Source organism: Drosophila obscura, unplaced genomic scaffold (genome assembly GCF_018151105.1).
Source record: "Drosophila obscura isolate BZ-5 IFL unplaced genomic scaffold, ASM1815110v1 contig_186, whole genome shotgun sequence".
Lineage (NCBI taxonomy): Eukaryota > Metazoa > Arthropoda > Insecta > Diptera > Drosophilidae > Drosophila > Drosophila obscura.
Genome location: NW_024542774.1, coordinates 1,218,506 through 1,227,833, shown reverse-complemented (window position 1 = coordinate 1,227,833; position 9,328 = coordinate 1,218,506). Strand labels below are relative to the sequence as shown.

General features: G+C 45.6%; 2 protein-coding genes across 2 annotated transcripts; one reads left to right on the top strand and one right to left on the bottom strand.

Annotated features, from left to right (window-relative positions):
- Nucleotides 1-6,029: 6,029 nt before the first annotated feature.
- Nucleotides 6,030-7,628, bottom strand: LOC111072621 (zinc carboxypeptidase). Its single transcript, XM_022364603.2, has 4 exons — nt 7,416-7,628; nt 7,221-7,357; nt 6,396-7,168; nt 6,030-6,321 (listed from the first exon to the last, which is right to left on the bottom strand). The coding sequence occupies exons 1-4, from the start codon at nt 7,584-7,586 to the stop codon at nt 6,125-6,127; spliced, it is 1,278 nt and encodes a 425-aa protein (XP_022220295.2). The 5' UTR covers nt 7,587-7,628; the 3' UTR covers nt 6,030-6,124.
- Nucleotides 7,629-8,767: 1,139 nt separating this feature from the next.
- Nucleotides 8,768-9,307, top strand: LOC111072611. Its single transcript, XM_022364592.2, has one exon. The coding sequence runs from the start codon at nt 9,153-9,155 to the stop codon at nt 9,291-9,293; it is 141 nt and encodes a 46-aa protein (XP_022220284.1). The 5' UTR covers nt 8,768-9,152; the 3' UTR covers nt 9,294-9,307.
- Nucleotides 9,308-9,328: the final 21 nt, after the last annotated feature.

Here is a 9,328-nt window from a genome sequence, read left to right as displayed (position 1 = left end):
TTGGATAAATGGAAATACACATAATTGAAAAATGTAATTCAATTTTTAAATGAATGGAAACAAGACTTGTTCTTTCCATATCTGATTTATTGAATGAGGCAATGGGAAATGTCCCATTGCTTTAATGAATGCTTTAAATTGGATTTAAAGCGGATCCACTGTACTTGTACTCGTTCGAATTTCATTTAATTAATGAACATTAATCTCTCAACTCACAACAACTCCAGTCCATATTCATCAATGTTTTCTCGAACTCTTTGAATCCAATTATCTTGATAATTTTCCTTTTACTCCTGTCAAGGATTGTACCCTTTCCATCTGCTTTAAATTTTTTATTTTTGTTTTTTTTTTAGCAAGAGTTTCAGCTTGCTGCAAAATCATTCCCGATCATCTTTTTGGGCTTGTCCAAGGGACCGGGCCCATGCTCTCAGATGTCTATCGCAGACACACATTTTGCCGTATTGAGCGGGTATTCAATTAAAATGTATGAAAAAAGGAGCCAGAGAGTGACAGATCGCATAACCAGAGACACAGAGAGGCAGAGACCGGACCATCGTAGCAACCCCTAACCGAGAAAAAAGGAGCAGCTGCTCCCCGTGGCATTGCTTTGGTCCTGCTTGAATCCGTACAACAGGCTCTGGGGACTGTGGCCCCTACTTGGGACTGGCAGATGCGGCAGGAGCTTCATTAAAATTAACAAAACTTAATTGCAGCTTTCGTGGCACGTAGCATGTTGCAAATGCGTGTTCCAATCTGTTTGATGGTCTGCCCAATCGAGGGAGCGGGAGCCCAGCACCTGCTGACGATCGCGCGGCCAAGCTGCCAAAGAATTTGATATATTGCTATTGGGGTTGATCCTGATACTGGTATCGTGGCTGATTGCAGCTGCAATCGCTACGGGTTGGATTAGCCGGGCCTCGCAAGGCCTCGAAAGGCCTGCCACTGCTTGTAATTCGAAAATGGAAATTTGCGAACTTTTGGCATGTCATTTGGCATTTGCATGCCCCACAGCCAACCCAACCCCGTAACACTGGTAACCCTGGAAACCCTGGCAGACCGTCCGCCCCCAAACAATTACCCAAAAGTGTACCAAAAGTTCATTGTGCCCCGGCGGATATTCATTTCTATTCAGCTCTGACATTTGTCTGGTTTTTGCGCCTGCCCCTTGGACAACTTTCCAAAACTGCCATCAATTCCTGTGGCCAGGCTGGTCATTAATTGAATGCCCCATGTCCTGCGCTGCAATGCCCTCAATAGCCTGCTGCTGGGCCTCAGCCTCGTCCTCGGCCTCCTCCTGCGAAATCATATCCATAAATTGCCGGGTCACACTTGTGGCCAACTATTTAACATAGCTGGTCGCATATGGCGGAGGGAGCCGCCACCGACGCGGCCAATGTGGCCCTGTGTGTGTGGTCGGTGGTCTGCGGTATCGATGTCCTGGCAGCAGCTCCAACAGCTTTAACCAGCAGCAGCAGCAGCACCGGCAACAGCAGGAGAGCGGCAGTTGGGGCTGGAGTGGCAGTTGTTTGAAGTGTGCCTCGATAAGCGGCCAGTTGGTCAGCAGCACAATCGAGCGATCCGGTTTCAAAACAAAAGTTTATGGTTACACCCGAAGCGCACCCATGTGGATGATGATTAAATGTTGGTGAGAGCCACAGATAGAGAGCCAGAGGGGAAGGAAGGCCGCTCTGCCACGCTGCCACGCTGCTTCTGCCTCTGGTTGTACCACTCTGCCACACCCTATTGTCTTACGACTCGCATAATTCCCGCATTAATGACGTCGATTTCAATAAAAACAGCCAACATTTTATGCCTGAGCGAGCGCGTTTTAATGCGAAAGTCAAACAGACACGAGATAAAATAAATATAACTCATACGCCCCGTCTGCAGCAGAAGCCATGAGCCATGCGGCATCAGCCAGGGGCCAAAGCAGCCAGAGAAAGAGCAACAGAAAGAGCAGCTGCCCAGCTATACATATTTCCGGTCCCAAACGGAGCAGTGCGTGACGTGACCAATGTGCAAGGGCCGGGCCACATTTGCTGACCGACTCCCAGGGAACTGCTGCAACTGCAAAATGCCAGGGAATGCACTGGAAGAAATAGTTTAGCTGCAGACAGGTCCTGTTACGATTCAGTCTACAGTCTGGCACTTTAAAGGAGAATACCTTCGGAGCACACAATGCCAGTTTGCTCTTGATTTCAAAATGTATGTAGATAATTTGCACTTCCAAGCGCACTCTTAATAACTCTCAGTTCATAAATAGCACAATGGACAACAGGCACACAATGTCTCACAGTGCAGAAAAAAAACGGTAGAGGGACATGGCGAACAGTGAAAAGTCCGTTGAGTCCATTGAGTCCATTACAATAATAGCGGCAAACTATGTAGCATACGCTCTCACACTCTCTTCTCTCTCCTGTCGCTTCCCGTGTGCTTGGGACACACAAGGATAAGGTGTACTCGCGAGTCCAGTATTTGCATGGAGCATAATTTGCAGGGGGGTGGCTGGAATTTGTTGCTCAACTCAATGTAATTTAGATCGTCAGATAAACAGAACTAGAGTAAACTAATTAAGGATGAAATGCTGGCCTGGCCATATACTTACACGTACGATTACATATACATACATATGTACTGACGGATGAATATTAATGGCCATATTAATGGTTCAGACAATAATCCATCAATCAATCAATCAAAGTTGATCAATTAATGGCAATTAAATGAGAATTAATCATTAAATCGCCACCAAACACTCGAAAAGCAGCGCACTCTAACCTTATTTTTCTGTGAATTAAAATTCAATGGAATGGACAGCAAAGAACTCTGTGATGCAAACTGCTAATAAATGTTGCAGCTCTCGTACTTGCAGCATGCTCGATTTTTATACCCTAGCATAGAGTATATTCGTGGTATCACGATTTCGACCAGACATTTTCAATGCAGAAGAAAATTCTGTGTTTGCCGCATAAAATTAAATCTTTCTGATGATGCAGAACGCGCCAGCGTTTAACATATATTTTGTAAGAATAACTTTGCTAATGATAATCCAACCCAATTCATAAAGGTGTATTTTGAGTACTTAGCCAAATATAATCTTCAAACTGTAGATCTGCAAGAGATCCACAGCCTTCAGCCATTCCTCGCTGACATCTGTACACTTCTCTGCCTGGTTCTTGCTCTTTTTTTTTTTGGGTGGCTGTAAATCAAACAGTTTCCACCCAACGAACACCCAACGCCCACACACCGCCAACCAGCGCGTGTGTCCCCTTCGGTCTGGTGTGGCCTTTTGCATAAGCAAATACGCGCAATTCACAAACACGTGACGCCGCCTCTCTGCCACTCTTTTCCATCTCTCTTTGTCAACCGACTGGGCTGGATGGCTGCATGAATGAGTGGTCGAGTGGGTGAGTGGGTGAGAGTGAACGAATGAGTGACTGAGCTATGGATGGCGATGGTGACCATGGTTCATGGTTCAATGACAAGCAACTTTTCGTTGGTTCTGGCTCTGGCTCTGGCTCTAGCCATTCCTCGCCACTGCCCCTTTTCACTCTTTTGCACTGTTTTGCTTTGTTTTGCGTGTGCTAACTGTTGGATCACTCCACTCCACTCCACACCCACTTCACTGTCCGTGTCCAGCCATCGGCTATTTGCCTGCGGTTTGGCACTCCTCCCAGTACTGCCACGCCCACCTGCATACACACAACGGGCTCTTGTTACATTTCTGTCTTTCTTTATTTCTTTCTTCTTTTTTTTTTTGTTTGCGGCTTTTGTCTGACAATTGTTTAATTATGTACAACATTTGGGCGGATTGTGGGCGGTATAAGGGGATTATGGGTATGGGTGTGGGTATGGGAGAGTACTTTAAGTACCATATTTGTGATATAATTAACGTGTAAATTTAAGCCAAGTTTCAAATTTGTTTGCCTCTCTTGTTAAATACGGTTATTATCCTACAGATTTACTGACCTTAATCAGTGTTGAGTAACGCCAGGTGTCACGCTTCACTATTGGGTGAAGAGAAGTTATTATAAATTAAATACAGCTTAGATCTTGAGAGCAAAGATTAACAATCAAATGATAATAAGCCACTTGCACAACTATCAATGGCTGAAATGGAAAACACTCAATCTAATCTGAATTAAGGGTTCTGGGGATTGAGCAAGGATTAAATATGCTATCAATAATATTTGTTGCCTTTAGTTCCATTCGAAATCAGTATTCGGTCGAACTTAAATACCAACGAATATATATATATATATATATATATATGTATATACTATATATTCACTAATATCGCACCAGCCAATTACACAACTTTCGATAGCATTTAAAGCACCCATTCAATCTAATCTGAAGAGCACTTATAACCAATATTGACCCACAATTAGGCGCAAAGTAGTTTCCACCGCTCCACCACCCACACCCCCACACACCAGCATTTCCAATTACGATTTTGATATTAGTTGAACACGCAATGTTTGCAACTTAAACATTGATTTGTACCCCATGGAACAGGAGAGGACAGGCGCAGGCACAGAATATTATTGGAATTGGATCATATAAACATAACACTACCAATTTATGGTCAGAGGTCGATGCTATTGGCTCGCTTTACTGCCAGAGTAAACATTTGCATAATGAGGCGGCCATGTTATGAACCATAAAGCGCTCGACGTTTTCCAGCATTCGCGGCCATTCCGCTTGCCACGTGACAGAAAAGCGTTAAAAGCCATAAAGGACTATGAGAGCGATGGGGGCGAGGTGCCTGGCAGTCGAGAGTTAATTGAAAATGGCGGAGGAAAACAGCGAATGGAAGAATCTGTTTAGATGCGTTAAAGCTAAAGGCAGCACCTTTGGAATTTTATTTGCTTGGCATATTTGATTACAGGCTCCGCTCTCACACGGAGTAAGTACTCCTACGGCCACCCCACCCCAGCCCTGTGGATATCAGATGTCAAAGCCTTTTTCGTGGCGCAAATTTTGCAGCATTTCCCTGTCAAAGTATTGAAGCGAGTGGAGCAAAGGAAATCATTGAAACGTACATATATCGTTTGCTGAAATTGCATCAGTTTACTAGAAGAAATGCATCTCCCGGCCGTGGTATCTGCGATGGAACAGGAACGGAAGCGCATCCCGGTAGGTCGCGTTTCTGTGGCGGACACGTGAAACCATCATCAATCTAGGAGCACTGGCAACGACACTTTTAACGACTTCTTGCGGATTACTTCAAACAAAATAACCACTTTGTAGTAGGAAATTTTATGTTGCCCCGGTTGGTGTCGATGGCTTTCGGCTTTCGGCTTCAGCTACGTCTACGGCCACGGCTTTGGCTTCTGGTCTGGATATTTCACTGCATTTTGGCCAAAGTTTTGCTGCGTGCCCCGAAAGTTTACTTACCCTTCTACGCCCCCCACACACACACACACACACACACTCATTGTACATACATATGTACATATCATCGTGTCAGTTGGCAGCCGCAGTGCAAATTGTTGGACTCTGCCGCCTGGCTTAAAGGAGCAACAGCCGCAGGAGGCGGCCGATAAATATTTATTGATACTGCAGCAACGTGGCGTAATTTGCGTGCAGTTGTGGTCCAGTTAGATGCAGTAATTTTGCCTTTAAGCCCTCCCTGATGCCTCCTTACGGAATACTGCCAAGGGCAGCGAATGGGTTGATGGGTCCAAAGAGATGCAATGTTCATCAATGGATTACTATGTGCAACTGCAGCACAAATACACGAAATGGCTCACTCGAAACATTTACAAAATTCCATAAAGTGGCTGTAAATTATTGCATTGTTAATTAGCTAATTTTAGCAGCAGTGTAGCAGTGGATGTGGATAAAGGAACAGAGCAATATCCACACGGGTATTTTTATCCATTTTTAAAACCTGAGTGGCGCAAAAAGCCCTTCCACACTTACAGCTTAGCAGGAGCTTTCTTTGTTTTGGTTTCAGAGAGCTTTTGAGACCCGTTACAAATCGATTTAAGCAGTTCAGGCATTAATTTGAATGTTCATCGGAATAAATATAAATGAATATATTTATTATTTTCTACAGAAGCTACATATAAATCGGTATATTCACACAGAGGTTTTCCATCGCCCGGACTGGTGTTGTTTAATCAAAGATACCCTCCTCGGCTGCCTTGTTGACCAAGCCAATCAGACCAGCCGTAACCTCGACGCCCACCTCGGTGATCTGGTTGGAGGGCAGGAAGAAGCCGTAGGTGCCCTTGTCGCGCAGCTCCACGGTGCAGGTGAAGGGGATGTTCTTGACACCGTAGGCCCAATCCTTGGCAGCTCCAGAGACGACATCTGAAGGTGAGTGTTGGTTGCGATTTGCGATTAGTTGCGAAATCAGTGTATCGGGTATCACTCGTAATACTCACAGTTTAGCAGACCGCTGGCGCCGTAGGTGAAGCCAGAGCCGTAGGGCTCAGACGCAGCATCGGAGAAGGCGGCGGCAATGCGCTTCATCTGCTCGTAGTTGGGGGGGAACTCGGTGTTGCTGTGGCCGTAGGGCAGGAGCACGTACTGGCCGTAGGCGTGGAAGGCCATGTAGGAACGGATGTAGCCGTCGTCGAAGGAGCTGACAAATGACTGCAGGGAGAGGATCTCGATCTCGGTGTTGGGCTCGTCGCCGCCGAACCAGTGATCACAGGGCTCATCGATATTCCAGCCAGCACCGCCCCAGTGGTAGTCGAAGTTGCGGTTCATGTCGATGCCGTAGCAGATGCCGGAGGAGTTGGTGGCGCCATTGGGGCGGCGGTTCTTGCGCCACAGGCGCTCCACCTCGTGGGTGTAGACGAAACCATCGGGGTTGACCATGGGCACCACAATCCAGTCGTACTCCTCGCTCAGGCGCTGCATCTCAGGGTCGTCGGAGTTAATCAGCTGGTTGAGGAGGAAGGTGACGGTGGCCGAGGAGATCCACTCCATGGCGTGTATGTTGCCCTCTAGGAAGATGGCCTTGTTGCCCTCCCGCTTCGACAGCCTGATGCTCTTGATGTCGCGACCCTCGTACGACTGGCCAATCACCTTGCACTCCAGGTAGTCGTGGGCGGCGCACTCCTTGTCCACCCAGTCGTAGATCGTGTCCAGTGTGTGATACGACTCCCACTCCATCTCAGAGTCCTTATCCACAGCTGACTTATCCAGCAATCTAAGTAACAGAAGCTTTAGATATGATCCGGGCAGAGATCAGTTGCACTTACTTCTGCAGATCGTCGACAATCACCTTATAGACAATCTCCAAGTATTCCAGGGTATTCTCAACGTACTTCTGGAGCAGGGGACCCACAATGATGTTGTAACTATTACCAGGACCAGCCAGCTCGTTGAGGAAATGCACCTGGAATGAGATTCGGATTGCACTGGCCTGTTCTCCTAGCAGATGGCAGATTTCTTACGGAAATTTCCTCGTTGATTTTCTTCAACTCTTCCATCTGCTCTTCGTTCTCAATGAACAAACTGTAGACCTTGAAGAAGTCGTAGCGAATGGCCAAGCGGCCCGTGGCCGACGACTTAGGCGCGGCCATGGCCAGCGGCAGGATGGCAAGAAGGAGGAGGAGCAGTCTCATTTTGGTGTCTTGAACGGTCGAACGTTCACTGTGTCGCCAGTAGATCCGAACAGGGCTTTTATTTGTCCCAGGAGTGGCCACTCCAGATGGTGTTATCTAATGCCGATAGCAAGTAGCCAATGAATGTGGGAATAGAGGAAACAATTGATCAGTCATCTGGCGTGTGTCTTGCCCGTGCTTATCGGACTCTATCCAACCTACCACAAAGTAAAGAGTGAACTGAACTTTGCTACTCCCGGATACTTGGAAAACTGCGTTCTCCACTCCGATGACGTCTCCTTCGACAAAGTCAAGTCTAGTCAAATAATGGAAGAAATGCACCTAGCGGGAAGACAGGCACTCTCGTTATCAGGAAGTGCCACTCGTCTCGAAATATGTCAATTTAATTGGATGCGAGTACTCACGCGCAGGCTTTGACAACCGTCTGCGCGTGAAAGAGCACTTCTCAGAGAATGCACTCGGCTCCTAGCGAATGCGAGAGTTTAATTAATCAAGCATTGCAATTGTTTATGAAATAAGTGCACCTAATCACTGGCTAGTAAAACGTTGTTGGTTCATTTTCCGTCATTTGAAATTGTTTTTCCAGCGCGCCAATTCCGGCCAATACGGCAACACTTAATATTTTTTATATCGCCTTCCAAAGAGGTACGAGGTAAATAATAAGTTTAATAAATTCAACAGTTACCAACGTCAAGTAAGGTTTGAAATTACGCGCGTCACTATTTATTTTAGTTTCGCAGTATATTATATACTTTGCGGTATATTTCGAAAATGGGAAGGTATATTTCCGCGGATCAGACGGGTTTATTTAATTAAAAAATCAGCGGTCACACTGAATCAAGCTTTTGAACTGTCAAACAGCTGTTATTCATGTATATTGAAAGTTTGTCATTTTTATTTATTCGCAGACTCGCATTTTTTAGAAAATCCAATAAAAAGGAGTCCTTAAAATTAAGTAATCTGGTAGAAAAATGATTTTTCTATCAGAATAAATTATATGTTCAGTGCTGAGAGTCCTAACAAGCTTTTAATATTAAATCGAATATCAATATTGAGGAATATAATTACCACGGTATATTTTGAAAATGAGATGGTATATTTCTGCGGATCAGATGGGTATATTTTAATACGCGGTCACACTGAATCGAGCTTTTAAACTGTCAAACAGCTGTTCGTGTGTATTGAAAGCCCAAAGCCCGCCCATTCATTTTCTTTTTTCGCATTCGTTCCAGCCAGCTCGCGCACCCGAAAAGTCTTAAATAACTATTAATCGCTCCCGCACGTGCCTAGCTATAATTTGCAGTGAGATAATACATTACTTGAGCTTGGCAGCGTCTACGGCAAGAACAGCACAATCTGCAGAAAAGTTATGCATTTGGCATTACATAAGAAGCGAATGGCTACGCGAAAATAATTGCTAATCGGAAGAAGATTGAAAGCAGCGCCAGCGAACGCTGCCCACCAAGCAATTGAAGATATTTCATCAGCAATTTAGGAGCGCAGCAACAGCAAGAGTTTCAAACTGAGAAAAAGTCTTGTACACTGGGAAACAAAGTAAGAGAAAATATGTGCTGGGCAACAATAAAGGAAAGGCAGGAGTGTATCAACTGTAGCAGCAGCAGCAGTGACGCCGCCAACAACAGCAACCAGAACCACAGAGAGTGTGCGCCTAGCAACAAGATCAATTCGGCGAGCGAATTTCTTTGATTTGCGCCCATGTGTCAGCAGCATTTTTCAAGCCA

Excerpts from the sequence above, each read along its gene's own strand:
- LOC111072621 (XM_022364603.2), bottom strand. The coding sequence starts at position 7,586 with ATGAGACTGCTCCTCCTCCTTCTTGCCATCCTGCCGCTGGCCATGGCC. Across the intron at positions 7,358-7,415 it reads AAATCAACGAGGAAATTTCC|GTGCATTTCCTCAACGAGCT; the intron begins GTAAGAAATCTG and ends ATCTCATTCCAG. Across the intron at positions 7,169-7,220 it reads ATTGTCGACGATCTGCAGAA|ATTGCTGGATAAGTCAGCTG; the intron begins GTAAGTGCAACT and ends TCTGTTACTTAG.
- LOC111072611 (XM_022364592.2), top strand. The coding sequence starts at position 9,153 with ATGTGCTGGGCAACAATAAAGGAAAGGCAGGAGTGTATCAACTGTAGC.